The sequence below is a fragment of the Mirounga angustirostris genome, unplaced genomic scaffold, assembly GCF_029215605.1.
Source record: "Mirounga angustirostris isolate CCGP_5_RB_7025 unplaced genomic scaffold, mMirAng1.0.hap1 SCAF_16, whole genome shotgun sequence".
In the NCBI taxonomy this organism is placed as follows: Eukaryota; Metazoa; Chordata; class Mammalia; order Carnivora; family Phocidae; genus Mirounga; species Mirounga angustirostris.
In genome coordinates, this window is record NW_026991724.1 from 60,063,588 (window position 1) to 60,089,250 (window position 25,663).

At 54.8% G+C, this 25,663-nt stretch overlaps 3 protein-coding genes across 4 annotated transcripts; 1 reads left to right on the forward strand and 2 right to left on the reverse strand.

Moving 5' to 3' along the window:
* Window positions 1–11,729: 11,729 nt before the first annotated feature.
* TRIM28 (tripartite motif containing 28) lies at window positions 11,730–18,045 on the forward strand. The gene is made up of 17 exons (XM_045892337.3): window positions 11,730–12,362; window positions 12,708–12,820; window positions 13,017–13,149; window positions 14,751–14,886; window positions 14,966–15,082; window positions 15,168–15,282; window positions 15,440–15,586; window positions 15,691–15,805; window positions 15,891–15,997; window positions 16,095–16,131; window positions 16,215–16,260; window positions 16,341–16,593; window positions 16,689–17,008; window positions 17,089–17,212; window positions 17,298–17,384; window positions 17,464–17,601; window positions 17,694–18,045. The coding sequence occupies exons 1-17, from the start codon at window positions 12,032–12,034 to the stop codon at window positions 17,868–17,870; spliced, it is 2,496 nt and encodes an 831-aa protein (XP_045748293.2). The 5' UTR covers window positions 11,730–12,031; the 3' UTR covers window positions 17,871–18,045.
* A 757-nt stretch (window positions 18,046–18,802) lies between these two features.
* Window positions 18,803–21,711, reverse strand: CHMP2A (charged multivesicular body protein 2A). The gene is made up of 6 exons (XM_045892501.3): window positions 21,573–21,711; window positions 20,547–20,756; window positions 19,484–19,663; window positions 19,280–19,410; window positions 19,139–19,200; window positions 18,803–19,020 (listed from the first exon to the last, which is right to left on the reverse strand). The coding sequence occupies exons 2-6, from the start codon at window positions 20,712–20,714 to the stop codon at window positions 18,893–18,895; spliced, it is 669 nt and encodes a 222-aa protein (XP_045748457.1). The 5' UTR covers window positions 20,715–20,756; window positions 21,573–21,711; the 3' UTR covers window positions 18,803–18,892.
* On the reverse strand, window positions 21,678–25,581 carry UBE2M (ubiquitin conjugating enzyme E2 M). Of its 2 annotated transcripts, none has more exons than XM_064580810.1 (6): window positions 24,934–25,581; window positions 23,646–23,740; window positions 23,483–23,521; window positions 23,279–23,382; window positions 22,954–23,017; window positions 21,678–21,815 (listed from the first exon to the last, which is right to left on the reverse strand). In XM_064580810.1, exons 1-6 carry the CDS (start codon window positions 25,040–25,042, stop codon window positions 21,705–21,707), a joined length of 522 nt encoding a protein of 173 aa, XP_064436880.1. In that variant the 5' UTR covers window positions 25,043–25,581; the 3' UTR covers window positions 21,678–21,704. The 2 variants fall into 2 exon arrangements, with proteins under 2 accessions (XP_064436880.1, XP_045748464.1); XM_045892508.3 differs by lacking the exon at window positions 21,678–21,815 and adding an exon at window positions 22,349–22,867 and having other exon boundaries at window positions 24,934–25,301.
* Window positions 25,582–25,663: the final 82 nt, after the last annotated feature.

Consider the following 25,663-nt stretch of genomic DNA (forward strand, 5'->3'; position numbering starts at 1 on the left):
CCTTCGGCTCAGGTCATGATCCCAGGGTCCTGGGATCAAGCCCCACATAGGGCTCCCTGCTCTGCGGGAAGCCTGCTTCTCCCTCTCCCACTCCCCCTGCTTGTGTTCCCTCTCTCGCTGTGTCTCTCTCTGTCAAATAAATAAATAAAATCTTAAAAAAAAACCAAACCATGAGGATTCATCTTTTAAAAGCAAGGATGAGGGGTGCCTGGGTGGCTCAGTCGTTAAGTGACTGCCTTCCGCTCAGGTCATGATCCCAGAGTCCTGGGATCGAGGCCCACATCGGGCTCCCTGCTCCATGGGGATCCTGCTTCTCCCTCTTCACTCCCCCTGCTTATGTTCCCTCTCTTGCTGTGTCTCTCTCTGTCAAATAAATGAGTAAAATCTTAAAAAACAAAAAACCTTCCCTTTAAAAAATAAATAAATAAAAGAAAGGATGAGGGGAGCCTGGGTGGCTCAGTCGGTTGAGGTCCGACTCTTGATTTCAGCTCGGGTCATGGTCTCAGGGTTGTGAGATGGAGCCCCATGTTGAGCTCTGTACTCAGTGGGGAGTCTGCTTGAGATTCTCTCCCTCTTCCTCTGCCCCTCTTCCTGCTTGTGTGCTCTCTCTCTCTAAAACAAATCTTTTTTTTATTATTATTTTTTTAAGATTTTGTTTATTTGTGAGAGAGAGAATGAGAGACAGAGAGCATGAGAGGGAGGAGGGTCAGAGGGAGAAGCAGACAGGGAGCCTGATGTGGGACTCGATCCTGGGACTCCAAGATCATGACCTGAGCCGAAGGCAGTCGCTTAACCAACTGAGCCACCCAGGCGCCCCTAAAACAAATAAATAAATCTTTAAAAACAACAGCAACAACAAGGATGGGGCACCTGGGTGGCTCAGACAGTTAAGCATCCAACTCTCAATCTCAGCTCAGGTCTTGATCTCAGCATTGTGAGTTTGAGCCCCATGCTGGGCTCCACACCCAAAATAAAAAACAAACCAAGGATGGTTTCCTAGTTGCCTGTCCTCTGAAGCTTCCTCACTCCTTAGCATGCCTGGTCCCCATCCCCAAGTCACCAGCTATCCACAAATGGGCCCTGACAGCTGATTTGTCTCTGCCAGGAACCCTTTCAGAACTGCTCAGTTTCCTTGCTCCCTGTTGATCCAGAAGTTCCAAGGCATTTTGCTCAATTCAAAATAAAAACTTGGGGCGCCTGGGAGGCTCAGTTGGCTAAGTGGCTGTCTTCAGCTTGGGTCATGATCCCAGGGTCCTGGGATTGAGCCCCACATCGGGCTATCTGCTTAGCAGGGAGCCTGCTTCTCCTCCTCCCTCTCCATCTTCCTGCCACTCCACCTGCTTGTGCTCTCTGTCAAATAAATAAATAAAATCTTAAAAAAAAAAAAAAAGAAAACAAACTTGTACCCATTGGCAGTAACTCCTCATTTCCCTCTTCCCCCAGTCCCTGACAACCAATAATCTACTTTCTGTCTCTATGAGTTTGCATATTTTGGATATTTCGTATAAATGGAATCATAATGTATGGTCTTTTGTGTCTGATTTCTTTCAATTGGTGTAATGTTTTCAGGTTCATCTATGTTGTAGTACGTATCAGTTCATTTCTTTTTATGGCTGAATAAGGCTCCATTGTATGGAAATGCCACATTTATTTATCTAGTCATCAATTGATGGACATTGGGTTGTTTCCACCTTTGGCTACTGTGAATAGTATTGCTATAAATTCCTGTACCAGGATTTGTTTGAACACTTGTTCTCAATTCAATACCTATACTTTTTTTAAAGATTTTATTTATTTTAGAGAATGGGGGGAAGGGGCAGAAGGAGGGGGAGAGAATCCCAAGCAGACTCCGTGCTAAGCACAGAGCCTGACACGGGCCTCAATCGCACAACCTGGAGATCGTGACCTGAGTCAAAAACCAAGAGTCAGACGCTCGGCCGACTGAGTTATCCAGGCACCCTGTATATACCTAGAAGTTAATTGCTGGACCATATGGTAAGTCTACGTTTAGCTGTTTGAGGAATAGCCAAACTTTTTTTTATCGGTGGCTGTACTATTCATTCCCACCAGCAATGAAGGAGGGTTCCAATTTCTCCACATTCCTGCCAACACTTGCTATTGTCCTTTTTTTTTTTTTAAAGATTATTTATTTTTGAGAGGGAGAGAATCTTCAGCAGACTCCCCTCTGAGCATGGAGCCCGACATGGGGCTTGAACTCACAACCCTGAGATCAAGAGTTGCACACTCTACTGACTGAGCCAGCCAGGTGACCCTAAAGTGGATGTGAAGTGGTACTTCCTAGTGGTTTGATTTGCATTTCCCTCATGACTAATGATGTGGAATGTCTCTTTATGTTCTTATTATCCAGGCCATTTGTATAAAAGTTGTATTAAGGGGCACCTGGATGGCTCAATCGGTTAAGAATTTGCCTTTGGCTCAGGTCATGACCCCAGGGTCCTGGGATTGGGCCCTGCATCAGGCTCCCTGCTCAGCAGGGAGTCTGCTTTTCCCCCTCCCTCTGTCCCTCCCTCCCTCCCTGCCCACCGCTCATGCTCTCTCTCTCTCAAATAAATAAAATCTAAAAAAACCCACCCCAAAATAAATAGAAGTTGTATTAAGATATAGTTTATATGCCATAAAATACACCCATTGCAGGTAGCCTTCAAATATTCTTAGCAAATTAATATTCATCATTGTGCAGCTATCACCACAATCCAGTTTAATTAATTAATTTTTATTAAAAGCTTATTTATTTACTTATTTTTATATATATATATATATTTAAAGATTTTATTTATTTATTTGAGACAGAGAGAATGAGAGAGACAGCACATGAGAGAGGGGAGGGTCAGAGGGAGAAGCAGGCTCCCTGCCGAGCAGGGAGCCCGATGCGGGACTCCATCCCGGGACTCCAGGATCATGACCTGAGCCGAAGGCAGTCGCTTAACCGACTGAGCCACCCAGGCGCCCACTTATTTATATATTTTTAAAGATTTTATTTATTTGACAGAGAGAGACAGCAAGAGAGGGAACACAAGCAAGGGGAGTGGGAGAGGGAGAAGCAGGCTTCCCGCCGAGCAGGGAGTCCGATGCGGGGCTGGATCCCAGGACCCTGGGACCATGACCTGAGCCGAAGGCAGACGCCCAACAACTGAGCCACCCAGGCGCCCCTATTAAAAGCTTTTTAATTTTTATTTTTAACTAATCTGTACACCCAACATGGGCTTGAACTCACAACCCCGAGATCAAGAGTTGCATGCTCTACCAAGTGAGCCAGCCAGGTGCCCCACCACAATCCAGTTTTAGAACATTATCCTTCACCTTCAAATTTCCTTTGTGCAGTCTGCATCCATTCCTGCTGCCCCCTAGGAGTCACTGATCTGGTGTCTGGCTACAGATATATAGTCCCCTCTGTGAAGACAGTTGAAGGACAGTAGACCTTAGTTTCTGGCAGGACATCCCCCGCCTCTGGACGGGCCCACTGGCTACTTCTTTCCCTCCCTCTAGCATTTCCTTTAGCTCCTGTGGATGAGAAGTTACCTCTAAAGACTTGTTGGGTTTCTGGCCAAACACTGGCTAGAACCTCTCACAGAGTGTTGGATGGGTCCTGTTGTATCTCCTGAAGGATCTCAGTGTTGCTGACCCTAATGTGGGTCAGACAGCCTGTCTGCTGCCCGCTCGTGGGCCCCTTCCCAGATGATCATATTCACACCACACCCGCTAGTCACCTCATAGTGTATACAATCGATAATCCTGACCTGCTCAGGAATCTCATTATGGGTTGGGAAATGATATTTTCTGAATTCTAGAATTTAATTATCTAAGCAAGAACTGGGGCCATGTGTTCCCCTGAAATACAGTTCCCCTTGGGAAGGCAGGATCAGTGCTGAATTCCCAGAATGAGGGGCCGGCTTTAAAGTGACATTATACGGTGACAGATGAGCTTATTTTCCTGGCTTTCTCCTTTTTTTTTTTTTTTTAAGATTTTATTTATTTATTTGACAGAGAGAGACACAGCGAGAGAGGGAACACAAGCAGGGGGAGTGGGAGAGGGAGAAGCAGGCTCCCCGCCGAGCAGGGAGCCCGATGCGGGGCTCAATCCCAGGACCCTGGGATCATGACCTGAGCCGAAGGCAGACGCTTAATGACTGAGCCACCCAGGCGCCCCTGGCTTTCTCCTTTTTGAGAACCCTTAAGGATTCATTGTATGTCAGCCAATGACAATCACTATTTTTTCTGATGCTTGAATTGTGTCATCAGGTTTAGTTTCTGTGTCCTTTTAACATGTTCCTGTCATTCTTTGAGCACATTTTTGTGGCATAACAAGATGTTCCAGGCTCACCTGGGACTCTCCCTATTTAGTCTTGGAATCAGTCATTTCTCCCAGGAGCCCTGGTTCCTCTCTGCAGGAAAAGGGATGAAATTCTGGGCTGTGGATGTCTCCTGTCCTTTCCGTCCCTGCCCTCCCTGGGAGCCACAGATTCCCTTGGGAAGGAAGCAGATGGAAATGGTGAGGGCCCCTCCTGAGCCCAGGACTGGGTTGGACTCCTACAGACTGTGGGGCTATGGACAACTGCTATTCTCTGAGGATTGGTTTCCCCATCTGTGAAATGTGGACTTCAGTAGGCTGAAAAATGGCTCCCAAAGATATATACATCCTAATCCCTGGACCCTCGAAGTGTTGTAATTGTAATGAAAGATCTTGAAATGGGGAAATTATCCTGAATTATTTGGGTGGGCTCCAGATGTAAAGTCACATGCACACTTATAAGGGTGGGGCAGAGGGAAATTTGACAACTAGTTTGCTCAAGTTGCCATTACAAAGTACTATGGTTGAGTGGCTTAAACAACCAAAATTCACTTCTCACAGTTCTGGAGGCTGAGAAGTTCAAGATAAAGGTGCTGGCAAAGTAGGTGTCATTCTTAGGCCTTTTCTCTTGGCTTGTAGAAGGCTGCTCTATCACTGTGTGCTCACAAAACCTCTTTGTCACCACAGTGAGTTCTCTGCTGTCTCGTTTTTAAAAAGTAGGCTCCATTCCCATTGTGGAGCTTGAAATCACAACCCTGAGATCAAGAGTTGCATGCACTACAGACTGAGCCAGCCAGCACCCCTAAATTTTTGTTTTAAGCTACCAATTTTATCGTAATATGTTACAGTAGCCACAGGAAACCAATGGAGAAAACATAGTGATTTTATTTTATTCATTTATTTATTTATTTTTAAAGATTTTATTTATTTATTTGACAGAGAGAGAGAGACGGCGAGAGAGGGAACACAAGCAGGGGGAGTGGGAGAGGGAGAAGCAGGCTCCCCACGGAGCAGGGAGCCCGATGCGGGACTCAATCCCAGGACCCTGGGATCATGACCTGAGCTGAAGGCAGACGCTTAACCGACTGGGCCACCCAGGCACTCCACATAGTGATTTTAAAGGGCAAATGAAGGGCGCCTAGGTGGCTTGGGTTGTGGTCTCCGAATCCTGGGATCGAGCCCCGCCTCGGGCTCCCTGCTCAGTGGGGAACCTGCTTCCCTCCCCCCTGCTAATGCTCTCTCTCGCTATCTCTCTTTCAAATAAATAAAATCTTAAAAAAAAAAAAAGGGCAATTGAGAGGATCTAGTGCCTTCTCTGCCTGGCCTGCATGGATGCTTATCTTCTGCTTTCCATCTCCCACCCATCCATTACCCACCTGTGACCCTAGAAATGGGAATTACATCATGTCATCTTCTACTAAAACCTTCTATTAGATCCTCATTACAATTAAAAAAAAAACCTAGCCAAAAGACATGTATGGGGCAATGTCTGTGTTTATAACAGCACAAGCAGGAGGGAGACCCAAGTGCAGTCGAAAAGAGAATGTGTAAACAAACTTAGGGTATTTGTGTGATAAGGCCCTATACAACAGGGCATAGAAGGAACCAAGGCCATACACAACCACACAAATGTGCACTCAGGAAAAGAAGCCAGACACTGACATGCAAACCTTGTGTTGTTCTACATACAGACCAGCAAAGCTTGTCTGTGGTGGAAGTCAGGATGGCAGTGGCTATGAGAGGCACAAAGGACTTCTGGGAGCCCGACACATTCCAGTTTTTGCTATGACACTCATGGTGCTCACTGTAGGTATGATGTGTATGTTTTTCTCTCTGTATTACAAACCTTCATCAAAAGGTTAAAAAAGGGGCGCCTGGGTGGCTCAGTTGGTTAAGCGACTGCCTTTGTCTCGGGTCATGATCCTGGAGTCCCTGGATCGAGTCCCGCATCGGGCTCCCTGCTTGGCAGGGAGTCTGCTTCTCTCTCTCCCACTCCGTTTGTGTTCCCTCTCTCGCTGTGTCTTTCTCTGTCAAATAAATAAATAAAATCTTAAAAAAAAAATAAAAATAAAAAAATAAAAAATAATCTTTAAAAGGTTAAAAAAATTCATAGAAACAGACAGTGGATTAGTGGTTGCCAGGGGCTGGTGGGAGAGTGAAAGGGGAGTGAGTGCTAATGGATCCTGGGTTTCCTTTTTTATTTTATTTTTTTAAGATTATTTATTTATTTGACAGAGAGAGAGCACAAGCAGGGGGAGCAGCAGAGGGACAGGGAGAAGCAGACTCCCCACCAAGCAGACGCCCAACCAACCGAACCACCCAGGCACCCCTATTTATTTATTTTAGAGAGAGAGAGAGAGAGGATGAGAGCATGAGTGGGACTGGTAGAGGGAGATGGAGAGAGAATCTTAAGTAGATTCCATGCTCAGCACAGAGCCCAACACCAGTCTCAATCTCAGGGCCATGAGATCACGACCTGAGCTGAAACCAAATCGAACGATTAACCAACTGTGACATCCAGATGCCCCCATTTTGTTTCTTTTTTGTCCTTTTACACATTTACTGAGTGCCTACTATGGGGCAGGCCCTGGGTTAGGCAAAGTAGATGCAGCACTGAGCACAATTTTGATTCTTTTTTTTTTTTAAGATTTTATTTATTTATTTATTTATTTACTTTATTTGAGAGAGAGAAACAGCATGAGAGGGGAGAGGGTCAGAGGGAAAAGTAGGCTCCCCGCTGAGCCAGGAGCCTGATGTGGGACTTGATCCCAGGATTCCGGGATCACTACCTGAGCCGAAGGCTGTTGCTTAGCCAACTGAGCCACCCAGGCGCCCAAACAATTTTGATTCTCTCTACTTGAAATATGAAGGAAGAGAAGGAACCAGCCAGAAAGCAGTGGGGAAGAACATTCTGGGTAGAAAGAACAGCAACTGCAAAGGCACTGAGGTAGGAACAACAAACAGGTTGGCTTGTGTGGCTGGAACCAAGTGGTGAGGTCAGAGATCAGCAGGGACAGACCAGGGTTCTCATCAAAATCTGGTTTTTAGGGGCGCCTGGGTGGCTCAGTCGTTGGGCATCTGCCCTTGGCTCAGGTCATGATCCCAGGGTCCTGGGTTTGAGCCCCGCATCGGGCTCTCTGCTCCGCGGGAAGCCTGCTTCTCCCTCTCCCACTCCCCCTGCTTGTGTTCCCTCTCTCGCTGTCTCTCTCTCTCTGTCAAATAAATAATAAATAAATTCTTTTAAAAAAATTTTGATTTTTATGTGTGTGTTAAAATACACAAAGCATAATCCATTTTGACTACAATTGGCTCTTGAACAACATGAGATTTAACTGTATGGTCTACTTACATGTGAATTTTTTTTTTTTAAAGATTTTATTTATTTATTTGACAGAGAGAGACACAGTGAGAGAGGGAACACAAGCAGGGGGAGTGGGAGAGAAGCAGGCTTCCCACAGAGCTGGGAGCCCGATGCGGGGCTCGATCCCAGGATCCCGGGATCATGACCTGAGCCGAAGGCAGACGCTTAACGACTGAGCCACCCAGGCACCCCATTAATTTTTTTTTTTATAAATATGGTGTAGTACTGTAACTGTATTTTTTTTCTTCCTTGTGATTTTTTTTTTAAAGATTTTATTTATTTATTTGCAAGAGAGAATGAGAGACAGAGAGCACGAGAGGGAGGAGGGTCAGAGGGAGAAGCAGACTCCCTGCTGAGCAGGGAGCCCGATGCGGGACTCGATCCCAGGACTCCAGGACCATGACCTGAGCCGAAGGCAGTCGCTTAACCGACTGAGCCACCCAGGCGCCCTCTTGTGATTTTTAAAAAAAAAAATACATTTTTTTATTAGAGAGCTTGCAAGAGAGAGTACGAACGGGGGGAGGGGCAGAGGGAGAGGGAGAAGCAGACTCCCTGCTGAGCAGGGAGGCCCACGACCAACACAGGGATCATGACCTGAGCCACCCAGGCACCCCTAGAGATTTTATTTTTAAGTAATCTCTATACCCGACTTGGGGCTCCAACTCACAACCATGAGATCAAGAGTAGCATGCTCTACCAACTGAGCCAGACGGGTGCCCCAAGGGTCAACTGTATTTTATTTTTTTAAATTTATTTTTTTTTTAAGATTTTATTTATTCATTTGAGACACAGAGATATATATATAGAGAGAGAGCATGAGCAGTGGGAGAGGCAGAGGGAGAGGAAGAAGCAGACTCCCCAGTGAGTCAGGAGCCCTATGTGGGACTCGATCCCAGGACCCTGGGATCATGACCTGAGCCGAAGGCAGACGCTTAACCATCTGAGCCACCCAGGCGCCTGGGTCAACTGTATTTTAAAATATACATGAGGCTCCTGGGTGGCTCAGTTGGTTGAGCATCTGACTCTTGATTTTGGCTTGGGTCATGGTCTCAGGGTGGTGCGATCAAGCCATGAGTCAGGCTCCGTGTTGAGCGTGAAGCCTGCTTAGGAGTCTCTCTTCTTTTCCCTCTGCCCCTCCCCGCTTGCATTCTCTCTCTCTCTCTCAAAACAACAAGAACAACAAATATACAATTCAGTGGCATTAAGTACATTCCTGATGTTGTACAACTATCACAACTGCCCAGTTCCCAAATGGAATCTGTGATGATGGAGAAAGGGATTGAAGTGAAGCAGCCACAAGACCTCCCCAGGAAGTGGCTTTGGCGGTGACACCTGAAGTTTCCAGGGAGAGCCAGGTGCAGGTGTTGAGTTTGGGGGAAAAGAGAGAGGGCTGCTGGCAGGTGGGTGCTCAAAAGAAGCAGTGGGTAGGCCATGGCTGGCCTGGGTGCAGTCTGAGTGACTCTTACACCTTGTTTTATCCCTTGAGTTCTGTCTGCAAGGTCATAATATAGACAGTTTCCAGTGGTCCAGGACTGGGAAGGGTGAGATGCTGAAAGGGTGAGCAAGGAGCACAGAGGATGAGAACAGAAGGTGCCACTGACTACTTGGTCTCGCCTACTGAGGGTACAGAGCCAAGATGTACCCATGTCCTGCCATACACATCTGAGCAAGATTTCTGCCTTGGTCTTGCCCACCTGGATGCCTACTCTCTCTCCACCTGTCTTGGGGTGCCCCCTTGTGCTTCTCTTAGTCTGCCTGAGCCTGGTTCCCAGTTGATTTCCTCCCCCCAGTGTTGTCCTGGCAGTAGTTCCGGAAGACTTGGTGCGGACATTTGGTGAATGGAACTGGCAGTGGCCTGGTACCTGGTAAGTAAGATGGTAGAGGGAATCTTCAAGGCCTACTGCTGGCACCTGGTTATACCCTGACTGTGTGGCTGCCATATACTGGGACAGAAAGTACTGGGCCCAGGGATAAGGAGGTACTGTTTAGAGAGAAAAGCATGAGCCGCTGAAACCACAGGGTCAGCTGCTAGTCTATTGAAGGGCCCATAACCAGGGGCAATCTGGAGGACCCATCCCAACCGAGCTGTTGAGCAACCTCTAGGCTCCCTCCAGCTATCTCTGACACCCCTCACTTCACTGCTCTCTCAGTGCCTGGTCAGGCTCTCTGCAGTTGTTTACCCTGACCCACAGGCGTTTGGAGGTAGTCCTCTGGGAGAGTCCATTCCTACAGTCTTTACCATCACCTTCTTATTTTGACCCTAGTGTCTGCCCCAGAGGTTTGGGTAGGTATGTTAGTTCCTTTGCCCCCTTACCTATGATCTGGGGCACAGGGAGGGGTGGGGTTGTGGAAAATGCTCAGCAACTATCACTAATGGATGCCACACCTCACCCCATGCACTAGTCAACTTTCCTGCCCACTTACCAGAGAAAGGAAGCAAGGGTCTGAGGCCAGGGCCTTGGGGGAGCAGCATGAGGGGGCGGGCCACTCACGGGGGGCGTGGCCCCGCGGACCCGATGGGTGGGTTGGGCGGGGAGGGGCCGGCCGCGACTCCGCGGGCGGGGCGGGCCCCCGGTTTTGGGGGCTGCGGCGGGGCTGGAACAAAGGCAGGCGCAGAGACAAAGCCCCACGGGCCCCCAGCCCCCTTCGGGAACAAAGGCCACACCCCGCCCAGTGGGGCCAGACGCGCCTCCACCGCCCCCACGCGTGGGCGCTCGGCTCAGCCCCCAGGTTTTATGTTTGGATGCAGAGACGCGGAGGAGTAGGGTCTTGGGGCCAGACTCGCCAGCCAGCATGCTCTAAGCATCCTCTCAAAAGCTGCCCCCCCCCACTGTCCCCTTTAGCCTTGTCCTGAACTAGAGATCTCAGCACCAAGGAGCCCTGCAAAAGGGGCCAAGGCCCCCCCAAGGACCAGCTGCGAGGCACGCTTCCCTCGGGCTTTCTTCCTCAGACGCGATCCCCTCCCAGACTCCGCTCCCACCTCAAACAGGATCAAACAGGAGCTGTCCGCCTCCGCCGTAGGCCCTGCTTCCCAGCCGGGACAGGCCTTCTCTCTCCGCCCCCCCCCCCCGACCCTGCCCAGCCCCCAGGATTCTCGCCAGACTCTGCTTCCCTCTTAGGGTTCCCACAGAAAGGCCGTTTCTCTCAGACAGGACGCCCCCACCGCTCACAGGCCTCGTTCTCCCCATCCGACAGAATTCTCCCCAGACATGCGGCTTCCTCCCTCAGACAGGACTCCCCCGCCCCCCGCCCAGATCCCGCCTCCAAGTGAGGCCGGATTCCTCTCTTCACGGATCTTGCTTCCTCCCTCAGATAGGATTCTCCCTACAGATTCTGCTTTCTTCTCCGACGGGATTCACGTCCCCCTCCCCACCCCGCGCCCCGACCCTGCCTCCTTCCCTAGAATTGACCCACTCTTGAGGTTCATTCAGTTCGCCCACCCGGAAAAGCATCCAAGTCAGCGCCGCGGCTGCCTAAAAGATGGGAAGGGGTCGTTTGCGGGGCAGCAGGATTTGCTGCTCTGGAGCCCCTTGGAATTTATTTGCTTTAGGCAGGTTTCAGTGTTTGTCTTGTCAAACAATAAAACGGTTAAAACCCCAAAGTCAGCCACTTGGCTCACAAGGGGACGTCCTCCTGGGACCGGGACCCTGCGCCTCTCTCTCCGGACCCAGCGTCTCTCCCCGGCGCTGGCAGACGCCGTGCCGGGAGGCGTCTCCGGCCTTGGCCTAAGGGGCGGGGATTGAGGTGGTGGCCCGGACTGCCAACCCGCCTGCGCAGGACGGCGGCCAGGGGCTGGGGCCTGAGGGCTAGCGCGAGCTAGGAAAGGTGCGCGCGCCCCGCCCGCGTACAATGTTGCGGCGGTGATGTCAATAGCCCCGCCCCTGCCGCACAGGCGGCGCCGAGGCGGTGTCGGCGGAGGTAGGAAGACCCGGTTCAGGCGCGTGCGTACTCGCGGCCTCGCCCGGGGCGCTCGGCCCGGGCCCCGCCCCCGGGCGCAAGACGCCCAGCGCGCTTGCGCGGCGGCGTCGGCGCCAGTTATTTCTGTCCCGCCCCCCGGCCGCGGCTCTTTCTGCGAGCGGGCGCGCGGGCGAGCGGTTGTTCGCGTGGCGCGTGGCGCGGTGTCTGGGCGGCTTTTGAAGAGGAAGCGCGGTCGTCGTCGGCGGGAGGCTAGCAGGCGGCGGCCGGCCGGGCTTCGACAGCGCCCCCCGCGCAGCGGGCGGTAGCCCAGGCGGCGCGTGGCGGCGCTCGGCCTCGCGGCGGCGGCGGCGGCCCAGCCGTTGGCGGCGAGTGCGTCTGCGTCTGCGCCTGCGCGGCGGGCCCCGCGCCCCTCCTCCCCCCTGGGCGCCCCCGGCGGCGTGTGAATGGCGGCCTCGGCGGCGGCGGCTTCCGCGGCGGCGGCGGCGGCGGCCGCCTCGGGCAGCCCGGGCCCGGGCGAGGGCTCTGCTGGCGGCGAAAAGCGCGCCGCCGCCTCGTCGGCCGCGGCCTCGGCCTCGGCCTCGTCGCCCGCGGGGGGCGGCGGCGAGGCGCTGGAGCTGCTGGAGCACTGCGGTGTGTGCCGGGAGCGCCTGCGCCCCGAGAGGGAGCCTCGCTTGTTACCTTGTCTGCATTCGGCTTGCAGTGCCTGCCTCGGGCCCCCGGCGCCCGCCGCCGCCAACAGCTCGGGGGATGGCGGCGCGGCGGGCGACGGCGCCGGTGAGTACGGTCGGGCCGGGGCGGCCCATCCCCCCACCCTTTGATCCCGACTCGGCGTGGGTATTGGGGGTCCGTTCCCAGCGTGGCGATGGTGGGGGATCGCCTGAGCTTGACGGATAGGCAGCCGGGTAGTGCGTGGCCGGATCGGGTATGGGCAGTGGGTTCTGGGCTGGGCGCTGAGATGGGGTCTCCGCTTCAAGTGCGATCAAAGCAGGGTTGGGGTTTCTGCTTCCTGATGAGAGGCTCTGGCCCTTTTTGGGATGAAGGTTGGGCTCAGTCGGGGGATGGGTTATAGCTTGGAGGTGAACTTGCAACAGTTTTATTTTTTTTGTTTGTTTCTGGCAGTGGTGGACTGTCCGGTGTGCAAGCAGCAGTGCTTCTCCAAAGACATTGTGGAGAATTACTTTATGCGTGACAGTGGCAGCAAGGCTGCCACAGACTCGCAGGATGCAAATCAGGTACGTCCTGCCCCAGCAACCCCTGAGAGGCCTCGGGACAGGGTACTAGTTCCAGCCTTTATTCTTCTCACACTGCAAGGCTCTGGGCAGACTGTAGACACTAGGTGAAGGCTACACTTTGCTTCAGGTTATTTGGGGTGCAGATGTGGACCTGTCCGGCGGTTTTGTCTCTTCTTACTCTGCCTTTGCCCATCAGTGCTGCACTAGCTGTGAGGATAATGCCCCTGCCACCAGCTACTGTGTGGAGTGCTCTGAGCCGCTGTGTGAGACGTGTGTGGAGGCACACCAGCGGGTGAAGTACACCAAGGACCACACCGTGCGCTCCACTGGTATGCAAGGCAGAGGGGAGAGCCTTGGCTATCTGCCGTTTGTTCTCAGTTGTTCATGGTGCTAGTTACAAATGATGGATGGGTCCAGGGAAGCTTTTTTGGAGGGTACTACCTGAAGGGTCTGAGGGCAGAACTTAGAAATGGGGAGTCTGGGGCTCAGGTGTGTAGTCTCTGTGGGTCCAAGTGGGAGGGAAAAGGCCACAGGGTGGGGGTGCACTGAGGGTTCAGGCAAGACCCCCCCCCCCAAGACATACACACAGATGATAAGCCCCAGTAGTGGAGGGGTGGGCCTGGCCTGGCAACTTGGTTAAGACTCTGTAGGAGAAAATGAGGCCTCTGGACCACTGTGTTGATAACTTGCAAGGGCCCTCAAGGCCATCACGGAGAGTGAGTCTTAGAAGTGTTTTAACTTCGGGTCATACGTGTTTTAAAGTTCAGCTCAGGTAGGTATTTGCAGACTTTTCTGTAAGTGCTGGTGGTGGCACAGAAAAGGGCTTGGGAGTTTTCGGAGTTTATCCTGGTTTTAGTTCCAGAACACTCTATGAGTGTCCTTTTGGTAGTTAAACTGTTGCTTTTCAGTCCTAGAGGATAGTATTGGCAGGAAGATAAGGATGGAAGTGGTAGCTATGGGGGCATGAGGAATCAGGAACAAAGGGCAGGGATTTGTAGGAGGTCCTGGGTTCAGGCACAGGGCAGAGTGCAGGAGGGAGGGGGGCGGTATTCGAGGACCCATGGTTTGGCTGATTTGCGCCTCAGTCATAGGTCTTGGGCTGGGACGGTGTAGCCAGGATGTACTTGGGATTGGGTAGGAAAGAGGGATAGATGGTCTCAAGCAGCTTTGTAACGGTGACAGGTTGGGGGCGGGGTGGTGGTATTGGTTTTTGGGCGGTATTACTGTAAGTACCAGAACTCTCCCTTCAGAGAGAGGGGACCTGACACCTTTATGAGGATTTTGGTCTGACATTTCACGTCTTCTATCCTCAGAAGGCTTTGCAAAGCCTGGATCCCTTGTAGGCCTTTGCGTGGTAAGAGGTCTGTGAACTTGTCTTATTCAAGAGAGGGGAGGTCACCAAGGTGTGGCTGCTGAGGAAGCTGTGCTTGAACAGTATTTCTAGTCCCTGATTTGCTTTCTCTCTGTGCCAGCGAGCAAACGTTCTTTGTGCTTGGATGCCGCAATAGCCAGAGTTCCCTTCTCTGCTGGACAGAACCTGCTGCGAGTGGAGGAGGAATCGAGCGCAGTGGGGGTTTTCAAGGTGGAGGAGCTCTTCTGAGTGTCCACCTGGGGAAGGTTCTAGTAGACAGAACAGCAAGTGGGAGGTCTCTGCCAAAGTCTTGAGACTTTGTTACTTTGTTATCCAGGTCACAAGCTGATAGGAGGGAGTGGTTGTCTGGGTCAGGCTTGGGGCAGAGTATTTTGAAAGGAAGGATTTGGTCTTAAAGGCCTGTGCTTTTCCCTGGATATTGCTGCAGGGCCCTTGAGTTTTCCTAGCAGACAGCCCAGGCTTGCAGGACAGGCAGGAAGTGAGGCCTCAGGTTCTGTTTACTACTTGAGGTGGAGATAGCTGAGGATGAGCTTCAGACTCACGGTTTCTACTCCCCAGGGCCAGCCAAGTCAAGGGATGGTGAGCGTACAGTGTACTGCAACGTGCACAAGCACGAGCCTCTCGTGCTGTTCTGCGAGAGCTGTGACACCCTCACCTGCCGGGACTGCCAGCTCAATGCCCATAAGGACCACCAGTGAGTACTGAGGATGCTGGTGGGTGCTGCCTGTTCGTTCTCATGTTCAGCACCGAGGCCCACTTTTGTCTGCTCTCAGATATCAGTTCCTGGAAGATGCAGTGAGGAACCAGCGCAAGCTCCTGGCCTCGCTGGTGAAGCGCCTCGGGGACAAGCATGCAACACTGCAGAAGAACACCAAGGAGGTTCGCAGCTCGTAAGTGTGGAAGCCAGGGCCATAGTTGGGGGCAGTCCTGGGGGAGCATGTTCCTGACCTGATTCACCCTGCGCCCCCCCTCCAGGATCCGCCAGGTGTCTGATGTACAGAAGCGTGTGCAGGTGGATGTTAAGATGGCCATCTTGCAGATCATGAAGGAACTGAACAAGCGGGGCCGTGTACTGGTCAACGATGCCCAGGTACACCGTTTGGGTGGGGAAGGGATTCTGGGTCCCATCTGCTGGCTGCAGACCCCATCTATGGTGGGAGGGTCTTGGGGACTGGCATCCTTTGCTGGCTATTGATGCCATCCTTGGTGTCTGCTTTCCTTCATTGCTTTCTCCGCTCTACCTGCAGAAGGTGACTGAAGGGCAGCAGGAGCGCCTGGAGCGACAACACTGGACCATGACCAAGATCCAGAAGCACCAGGAACATATCCTGCGCTTTGCCTCATGGGCTCTGGAGAGTGACAACAACACGGCCCTGCTGCTCTCCAAGAAGCTGGTGTGTGCTGGTGGGCACCCAGGTGGTGGGTTCCAGGCAGGTGCTGCTCAGCACCCTGCAGCCTTGTTTGTTTTCTGTGTGTTCATGTACTATTCCATCTCCAGATCTACTTCCAGCTGCATCGGGCCCTCAAGATGATTGTGGACCCTGTGGAGCCACACGGCGAGATGAAGTTCCAGTGGGACCTCAATGCCTGGACCAAGAGTGCAGAGGCTTTTGGTGTGTCCTTTTTTTTATCCTGCTGCATATTGCTATTATTCCAGACCCTGGGTCATCTCCTGCTGATTTTACTTCGTTTTTGCAGGCAAGATCGTGGCAGAGCGTCCTGGCACCAACTCAACAGGCCCTACGTCCATGGCCCCTCCTCGGGCTCCAGGGCCCTTGAGCAAGCAGGGCTCTGGCAGCAGCCAGGTGAGCGGGGGGCGGGGGAACCCTGGTAGGGAGCGGGGGCGGGGCACGGGGTCCTATGGGACACCTGCCCACTGAGGACCACCTACTTTGCCCACAGCCCATGGAGGTGCAGGAAGGCTATGGCTTTGGCTCAGGTGAGTGCCTTGTAGGTGGGAGAGCTTCAGTGCTCTAGGTTTATCCCTAACTTGCTGTCTCTTTTTATGTTTTTTCCGAGCAGACGATCCTTATTCGAGTGCAGAGCCCCATGTGTCAGGCGTGAAGCGGTGAGTTTGGCTATCCTTTGGTGGAGCCAGGTGGGATTAGGGATGGGTGTGCTGACCCTGTGCTGCACCTGCACCCACAGGTCCCGCTCAGGTGAGGGCGAGGTGAGTGGCCTCATGCGCAAGGTGCCACGGGTGAGCCTCGAGCGCTTGGACCTGGATCTCACGGCTGATAGTCAGCCACCAGTTTTCAAGGTCTTCCCAGGCAGCACCACTGAGGATTATAATCTCATCGTCATTGAGCGTGGTGCTGCAGCTGCTGCAGCTGGACAGCCTGGGACTGCTCCGCCCGGGGCCCCTGGGGCCCCGCCTCTGCCTGGTATGGCCATAGTCAAGGTGAGCCTGCCTCAGGTGATTGTGAGTGGGAGACGGAACACCCAGATCTGCATGCACCCTGCTGAGCGCCATATTACCTTGTTACGTCCTTGCAGGAAGAAGAGACAGAGGCTGCCATCGGAGCCCCGCCTGCTGCCACTGAGGGCCCTGAGACCAAGCCTGTGCTGATGGCCCTGGCGGAGGGTCCTGGTGCTGAGGGCCCACGCCTGGCCTCACCCAGTGGCAGCACCAGTTCAGGTCTGGAGGTGGTGGCTCCAGAGGGCAGTTCAGCCCCAGCAGGTGGCCCGGGTGCCCTGGATGACAGTGCCACCATCTGCCGTGTCTGCCAGAAGCCAGGCGATCTGGTCATGTGCAACCAGTGCGAGTTCTGCTTCCACCTGGACTGCCACCTGCCTGCCCTGCAGGATGTGCCAGGGTGCGAGGCTTGTGTGGGGTCTGTGCAGGGTGGAGGGCTGGGCCAGGTCCTTTGCAGCTCCTCATTCTCCTTCCATCCAGGGAGGAGTGGAGTTGCTCTCTTTGCCATGTGCTACCCGATCTGAAAGAGGAGGATGGCAGCCTGAGCCTGGATGGTGGTGATAGCACCGGTGTGGTGGCCAAGCTCTCGCCAGCCAACCAGCAGGTGAGGGGGGGGCCATCCCTGAGGAGTTTGCTCAGCAGCCCTCCCCCTCCCTCTGTGGCTCTGATGTCCCCTGTCCTGTCCGTAGAAGTGTGAGCGTGTTTTGCTGGCCCTGTTCTGTCATGAGCCCTGCCGGCCCCTGCACCAGCTGGCTACTGACTCCACTTTCTCCGTGGTGAGTCTTGGGACTTAAAAGGGAGGGTATGGGGAGAGAGTGCCCGGCCTCATCTTTAGCTTGTGGCTTTTGTCTGCAGGATCAGCCAGGCGGCACCCTGGACCTAACCCTGATCCGTGCCCGTCTCCAGGAGAAGTTGTCACCCCCCTATAGTTCCCCCCAGGAGTTTGCCCAGGATGTGGGCCGCATGTTTAAGCAGTTCAACAAGCTGACAGAGGTGAGCTTGGGGAGAATGGGGTTGGGGGCAGGGCGAGGGGAGGTGGGAGGAGGGAGAGCTAGGACCCAGCCACTGCTATCTGCCCGGCTTAGGACAAGGCAGACGTGCAGTCCATCATCGGTCTGCAGCGCTTCTTTGAGACTCGCATGAACGAGGCCTTTGGTGACACCAAGTTCTCAGCTGTGCTGGTGGAGCCCCCGCCGCTGAGCCTGCCTGGTGCTGGCCTGAGTGCCCAGGAGCTATCCAGTGGTCCTGGTGATGGCCCTTGAGTCTGTGGCCTCTCAGGCCAATCCGGCCTGACTTTGTTCTCTGTCCTGTCAAATCCCCCCCACCCCCCCAACCTCCCCTTCTGGTGGCCTGGCTCCTACTTCTTGGTGGCCCCATCCCCCAGTCCTTCACGATATGGTTTTTACTTATGTGGATTTAATAAAAACTTCACCAGTTCCTCAGGCCTTTTTTGGGGCTGCGGCGGGGGCGGGAGGGGGGCAGTGGTCCTGGGCCCTGGTCTCTGCAATTCCCTCACCGTGCCCTGGTGGATGGAGTAGGTGTGGGGCACTTGTCTTCAGCCATTTTCGTGTCCAGGGAGTAGGGAAGAGGAGAGCATCCCTCCTGGCCCTTCCAATGTAGAGAGTGCCTCAGATGGATGGGAGGGTCACATGGTGCACATGCTGGCTGGAGGGTTTTGGGTGCCCCTGTAGGTGGTAATGCCTGGGCTGCTCTGGGCAGGCAGGGTGTAGCCCCAGATACATATGCTGCATGGTAGCCATTCTTCCTGAGTACTTCCTGGACTTGGGTGTAACCATTTCTCATAATCAGATGGCACCACAGTGCGCTGGGTGGGCTGAGGATCCCTGGCAGATGAGCCCAGACTTCAGGGTATCTGGGAAGCCCGTGGTCTTGGAGGTGATAGGCACTAGAGGCCAAGGCACTGAGCCAAGGCACTGGAGGCTTTGGGAAGGGTGTTGAAGCAGAGCACACAGATGACCTTAAGCTCCCAAACCCTGAACGTCCTGGAGAGACAACCTGTCAACTCCTGCCACAAACTGGGAAGCAATCCAGCCTTCCTTATCCTACATCCCAGTGGATCTGGCATTCCGTCTTCTGCCATGCATGTCAGTTGCCCTTTTACCAAGCCCTGTATGTGACCTGTGCCAAGGGACCCCAACCTGGCCCACATCAGGCCAGTCAACACAGGCCTAGGAACCATTGTCCAATCGTTTATTACAGAAGAAGTACAGTGAAATTGCTGGGCATCCACTGCCCACCTCCCACCCAGGGTGGTATAGGGCAATCAGTCCCTCCGCAGATTCTTGAGCCGCTCCTCCAGGTCTGCGTCTGCATCTACTAGGGCTGAAGCTGCTGCCTCTGCTTTCTTCCCACTGGCAGCCACACTGAGTGAGCCTCCGGTGGAGGGGAGGTCTACAGAGAGGGGGGGTTAGGAGAGTTCCTGTAGAAAGGAATAATGCTGGGAGCAGGGGGGTCAGGGGTTGTTTCTGGACTGTTCGGTGGGACAGGGCCCAAAGTTTGGTGCACTCACTTGACAGCTCGTCTGTCAGGCTCAATCCCAGCTCATCCAGGACCTGGGACACAACAGCGTCACTTGGGAAGAGAGAAGACCTTTGTGAGGGCCAGGCATGTGCATCCATCCCCATCCTCCCCAAACCTGGTGTCCCCTAACCTTTCTTCTTCATCTTCCTCATCACCCATGGCATCATCAATGGCATCGTTCATCATCTCCTCCTTCATGTCCATGATCTCGGCCTGCCGCTCAAATTCCATCATGATCTTCTGGATCTGAGGCAACTTCAGCTGCAAGTGGGGTGTGGGGAGGGTTAGTTGGGGGTTAGTTGGGGGGGAGGGTGGGGGAATAGGAGAGGCGCACCTGTCTGTTCATGGTGCCCATGGCTTTGGTGACCCCTTTCATAGCCTGCGCCATCGAGTTGTTAGACTTCAGTGTCTGGATCTTCAGGGACACAGCCTGGATGTTGGCCCGCATCAACACAAATTTGCGCACATAACGCCGAGTGCGCACCAGGTCTTTTGCCATGATACGCACAGCATCCTGAGAAGTGGACAAACGTGACAGGGAGTGGGCCAAAGGAACATGCTTGCTCCCATTGCACCATTCCAGCTGATGCTTTCAGAGATTTACATGTGGTCACTGCCCCCTCCCTCCTCCCAACCTCATCCTCATGCGTCTTGGGTCACCACTCCACCGGTTCCTTTGTATACTTACCTCTCTCACCCATAGACTCTGGAAGGAAGGCTGGGCTCACTCTATATAGGCACCCTTTTCCCTCGGTATCTAAAGTCACACTCCCTTGACTTACAGTACCTATTCCTGAATTTCTATTCCTGGCTGAAAAGTTTCTTTCCTTCCATCTCACAAAGGCTCATACCTCAAGCACTTTATCCCAAATATAAATCTATCCATAGCTCAGCTTTCGACTTCCCTTAACGTCTTCCTTGCCTTGCCTATCCTGGGAAACGGAACCTCTTCAACTCAGCTGCTCAGGTTCAAACTGTCACCTGTCACAGGCTCTGCTCCCTACTGGTTCAGACTGTCTCCATTTCTTTTACTGATCTTCCTGCATTAAATCCTTTGACTCAGCTCCCACTGTAGCCCATGATTTCAACTGGTGTGGCCTACTGTCTACCCTGAGCTCACCTATCACTCCCTCCTGGAACATTTGCTGCCTCATCTGTTTGATATGTTGTGGTTGCTTGGATCGTCACAGGCTCATCCTCTTCATTACTCAAGGTTTGTGGCTCTGATATCACCTGGGAGACAGCCTTTCTGGATACCCAAAATAGGGAAGCCCCGCTCACCCTTAATTTCTCTCCGAGCACCTGTTGGTGTCCTGTCACGCTCCACCGTTCTAGCAGTGCCTGACCAAACCACAGCACCTAACCCTGTGTCCCAGCCTGCGCCCAACTGAGCTCACCATCTGGCCCTGCTTGGCCATCTTCTTGATGTCTGCGATGACTTTCTTCTCCTGGGTCTCTAGCTTCTGTCGCTCACGGTCCAACTCTCGCATGGCACGGTTCAGGGCTCGCTGGTTCTGCCTCAGCAACTCCTCTGGTGTCTTCCGGCGCCCAAACAACAAATCCATGGTAGCAGGAGCCCACCAGTGGGCCTGTGACAAGTGTGAAGCCTAGGTGCAAAGTGGTGTGGGCCCCAGAGAAAGGGCAAGAAGCAGAGCCAGAGTCACAATGTGTATGGGAGTGGGTAGTTGCGGGGGCTTGCAAAATGCAGAGGGGTAAGCAGGGAGAGGAAGCATTAATGGAAGGCCAAAACCTAGCCTGGAACACTGAAGGAGCCCCATGGGTACAAGTGGGGTCAGCAAGATCTGAAAGTCATCCACAACATACCCACCCCAGCCCTTCATCATAGTGCCCCAAAGGAGGTTCAAGGCTTCAGCCTCTCTCCAGACCACAGTGAGGCCCCGGAGTCTGATGGACTGAGAAGGGAAGTGGTTGTGTGAAGATGCACTGGGGCATGTGGACCCTGAGCGCCGAGGACAGGGCAACTGTGGGGGCCTGCGTGCCAAGAACAAAGTGGATATAGGGAGGGGTTCTGAAGCTGACAACCTACGAATTAGCATTCGGACTGGCGGGGGGCGGGGGGGGCCTGAACGGGGAGGGAACCTGGGTGCGAACAATATGGTTGTGAGGAGTTGGGGCACCCGGCACACTAAGGACATGATGGATGCTGGGGAGCTCTGAGGATCTGGAAAAAACGGGTCCGTGGGGACCCCTGTACACCCGGAACGGGATGATGGGCGATGGGGCGCCTTGTTCAGGACGACCTGGGGGGCGTTGGGAGGCCCGCACACCGAGAACAAGGTGGTTCGATGATGGGGCTACGGTCCCGTGGACGGGCGAGGCAGTCGACACCCCGGCGAAGAGACCCTCGTAGGCCGTCGCCCACGCACCCACCCGGGACCCGCGGCCCAGCAGGGACCACTCACCGAAGCTGGGACGGGAATCCGCTTCCGCTTCCGGGTTACGCTCCTCTCACTCGGCTCTCAGGCGCACCCACTAACGATAGCTCCTCGGTTCTTTCTGCCGTCGCCGCCGTTTCCGGAAGAAATGGTCTGACGTCACACGCCCCACCGGCACCCGGAACGATGGGCGGGGACAAGAGGGCGCGTGCGCGAGCAGGCCGGCATCCAGGCGCATGCGCACAAGCTTTCGTCTCTCTGGGGGCCTGTCTGAGGGTGTTCCATAGGTTCCAGCCCAGCCAGGCCTGGATTCCCAGTCCCCGTTGGGTTGGTGCATCTTCGGGCGCCTTGCGCCCGGCCACCCCAGAGGTCCCGGATCCCACCACCGCACCCACTAGAGGGTCCAGCTCATCCGACAGACCCCGACGTTTCCCTAATGTTTCTGGATCTCAGGCACCTGGTAGCACCAGGGAGGGTTCTTGGTGGATCCAGTCATGGCAGGAGGGGGCAGAGCTGGAGATGGCACGGACTTTCCTCTTTACTGGCTTATCAAGCAGGAAGTGAGTGGTTACTGGTCCTGCCCCTCGATGGTCGCATATTGGGATTCATCCCACCCAGCCTGAGGCTTGGGGTGTTGTCCCCCCTATTGCCCCCCAGGGCTGTTTCAGGCACTGGGTAGCCTCCTGAGGGGTGCCCCAGTGCCACCTCTAACCAGTTACACATCCCCCGCCACTCCTGCTGCAAGAGCTCTGGTGGACATCACCTGCCCCTCCCACCCCCACAGAAGGAAGAGGCGGAGGCCATGCAGTAACATTCCCCTTTAATAGCCTGGTGGGACCTCCAGTGGTGGAGGGGTGGGGTGCCCGAGCCCCAGCCACCCAGTCCCCTTGGCCACCCACCCCAGAGCCCAGAGTGGGGGGCTGGACAGCACCCAGCTGGGGGCTAGACAAGCCAATTCATTTCCCATTGCTGAGCGGGTCGGGGGAGGCAGCGCCGACCTTAATCACATGGTGGTTAAAAAAAAAAAAAATAACTAGGAGCGGGTGGCAGGGAGGGGAGGCAAGGCCAGGGCATGGGGTTCCCCCACCGGCCACCCCATGCCCCCCACCTGTGGCCCCCAATAAATATTTGCAGGGGACGCCGGGGCTGGTGGCCCTGGCAGGGGTGGGTGTGCGCCAACCCTATTTCAGGCAGCGCTCGAAGTAGGTGGAGCCGATATAGCCACCCCGCATGGAGCGCTGCACATTCTGCTCAAACAGCCGCCGGTTGTTCTGCAGGACCTCGGCGGCCTCCTTGTTCAGTGGGTCTTCGGGGTTGGGCTCCTGTGGCCGGTATGGGTAGGGGTCAACAGGCCCTAAGAGCAGAGAGGGCCAACCTTCCCCAGCCTCTCCCACCCACCCCTACTCACCAAGAAGAGATACTGCAGGCCATAAATTATGGAGTTTATCGTAAGGACTGGCTTCCAGTCCTCTCTGTGGACAGAGAATCAGGGTCAGGGGCTGGTGAGTGGACGGCCAACACAGAGCCTGCTGGGACTAAACAGGTCAGGCCCAGGGCACAGGACAGTGCAGATGTGAGAAGCTAGGGGGAGGGCACACAGCGGGACAGGCCAAGGAGAAAGCTAAGGTCAAGACTTGAGGAAGAAAATGTGGAGATGAAGAGATAGAAAACCGCAGACCACAAGAGGGAGGGAAGGGACAGAGGCCTGTGCAATCTAAAGTCAGGGCCCTCACCTGAGGATGTTGAGGCAGACGTTGCCCTCGAGGTCAATGTTGGGGTGATAGACCATCGTCTCACACTTCACCTTGGGGGGGTCATGTGGGTAACCCTGGCCCACCTGGCTCCAAGAAGAGAGAGAAGATAGATAGGTGCCTTAGCAGTGCCTGGCTGGGGTGGGCCTCAGCTGTTGCCTCTATCCCTGCCCACCCTGGACTCACCTTAAAACTGAACACAAACTTCCCACTCTTGTAGAAGCCCTGCGAGGGGAAAGAGGAAAAGTCTTAGGACACCATCCTGCAGGGCCTGGCAGGTAAACCAGGTCTCCCAACTCAAGGTATTCCCCCCACTGCCCCATACCTGGGAGTCCAACTGAGCCCTTACCTCATCAGGACAGATAACCAGCTTGAAGTTGAGGAGATCGTCTGGATCTGAAAAGCTGATGTCACACGTCTTGGGCAGGTTCAGCTCGTTTATGTCTGGGTTTGCAAAGCAGAGAAGGGGAACAAAGAGAGGGCGAGGGAGAGAGGAGGGCACTCAGAGCAGGTGCAAGTGCCAGCAGAGCACCCATGGCCTCCTCCAGGACCCTCAGGGCTCTGTCCTGGCTGTGCCCCACAGCCCCAACCCTCTCCCTGCTCTTTCTGCTTCCAGGCAGGCTCTTCTAGATCCACAGCACGCTTCAAACATGCATTTTCAACTGTGGCTATGCTCTATCTCCTGGCCCAGGGTAAGTTCCAACTCCTGCGAATCCAGAGCCTCAAGTCTCAGCACCCAACAGCTGGGTGCCCCCAACCCAGCTCCCCAATTCCCCCACCCCTGTGTGGCCCCCAAGAGCCTCCAACTACCCCAAACACCAGGATCTCCAGCCAAGAACTCCATTTTCTAGTGGACACTGCTGCTACCCCCCGTCCACCGAAACTCAAGCTCACCCTGCCCCCCATCATCCCCTCACCAATCCCATCCCCACCGTCCCTCCTCTTCTCTGCTTGTCATCCTAAATTCAGGGACCCATCCGATCCTCAGACATGTGAGTTCCCATTTCTGTACCCCTCTAAGCAGCCTCTAAGATTCCCAGCACCTCCAGGATGATAACCTAAATTCAACCCTACTCCCATCTCCAATCCCTGGCACACACTGTTCTTCCTTCCTCCACGTGTCACCCCAAACCCCAAATTGCCATGTGACCCCCCGACCCACAAATTGCAGTGCCCCAAACTTACTTCACTGCATCTCACTTTCAGATTCCCAATGACCCCAAGATACTTCACTAAATCCTCTCCGACTTCTATCCCCAATCCTTGGCCCACCACCTACCTAATCTCCTCTGCCTATCACCCATGTTCCAATCTGACCCCCATGCTCTGTGGAGTCTCCAGCTTCCTACTCGCCCTTCATTGCCTGACTCTCTGATTCTCGGTCCCTAATGCAAGACGCCTGGCTTTCCGTATCCTAAGTGCCCCATACTCGGCCCCCTATCTTTGACCCCCCGGTGACTGCATTACTCCTGATCCCCCATCACCAACACCCAGGCCCTAACCTCCGACCCCACATCTGCGGCCACATCTCTGACATCTCTGACCCCCGGTGACTACATTATCCCACTCCTGACTCTTACATCACCCCACCCCAAGCGCTGACCTCCGACCCCCACCCCCATCCTCCGACCCCCTACCCTTCTGGATCCGCAGCTGCGCAGCCGACGCCTTCTTGCTGCTGCCCTTGGTGCCGCCCGCCGACTCCTCCTCCTTCTTCTGCTGCTTCAGCGAGAACAGCTTGATCATCCTGCCGCCGCCGCCGCTGCCGCCGCTGCGGGGCCCGGGACCCCGGCCACCCGGCCCCCTGCCGCCACCCGCGCCGCCTCCGCCACTCGAACCCGCCTTCGCGGCCTCCTCCGCTGCCGCTGCCTCCCGCCCGGCCTGCCGCGCCGCTCCGCGCCCACCGCGCGGCCCGCGTCGGCTCCCGTAGTCCGGCTCCGGCCTGGCCCGGCGCCTCGGGCTCGCTCGGCGGTGCTCGGGCCGACTCGGCTCTTCTCGGGTCCGCTCGGCCCCGCCCCCACCCGGCCGCTCCCTCCTCCCCCTCGCCCGCTTAGGTCCCCTCAGGCTCAGCTGCGGCCGCGCCGCTTGTCTGTTCACTCGCTCCCACCGCGAGGGGGTGCGGCTCGAGGGGAAGGAGGAGGCGGCGGCCGCGGTGGCGGCTGCCCTGTACTAGAAGAGGCTCGGCTTCCGCGGCAGCAGCGGCTTCGGCGCGGAGGTCCGCAACGGCCTCGGGCGCCCCACCGCTTCGGATATTTCCGCCGCTTGCCCACTTCGGCTCTTCTCGCCCGGTCTGCGCTGTGCGCTTGCGCAGCCGCCGCTGCTGCCGCCACCGCCCCGCGTTGCTCAGCGATAGGTCTTGATTATTCA

Bases quoted from the DNA above. Each gene is read 5' to 3' on its own strand.
- UBE2M (XM_045892508.3), bottom strand. From the start codon at position 25,042: ATGATCAAGCTGTTCTCGCTGAAGCAGCAGAAGAAGGAGGAGGAGTCG. The intron at 23,741-24,933 runs GTAGGGGGTCGG...TTGCAAACCCAG, and splicing joins GCAGCTGCGGATCCAGAAGG to ACATAAACGAGCTGAACCTG. The intron at 23,522-23,645 runs GTAAGGGCTCAG...TTCCCCTCGCAG, and splicing joins TGGTTATCTGTCCTGATGAG to GGCTTCTACAAGAGTGGGAA.
- CHMP2A (XM_045892501.3), bottom strand. From the start codon at position 20,714: ATGGATTTGTTGTTTGGGCGCCGGAAGACACCAGAGGAGTTGCTGAGG. The intron at 19,664-20,546 runs GTGAGCTCAGTT...TCCACTTCTCAG, and splicing joins TGGCCAAGCAGGGCCAGATG to GATGCTGTGCGTATCATGGC. The intron at 19,201-19,279 runs GTTAGGGGACAC...TCTCTTCCCAAG, and splicing joins GAGGAAGATGAAGAAGAAAG to TGACGCTGTTGTGTCCCAGG.
- TRIM28 (XM_045892337.3), top strand. From the start codon at position 12,032: ATGGCGGCCTCGGCGGCGGCGGCTTCCGCGGCGGCGGCGGCGGCGGCC. The intron at 12,363-12,707 runs GTGAGTACGGTC...TGTTTCTGGCAG, and splicing joins CGCGGCGGGCGACGGCGCCG to TGGTGGACTGTCCGGTGTGC. The intron at 15,806-15,890 runs GTGTGTCCTTTT...TCGTTTTTGCAG, and splicing joins CAAGAGTGCAGAGGCTTTTG to GCAAGATCGTGGCAGAGCGT.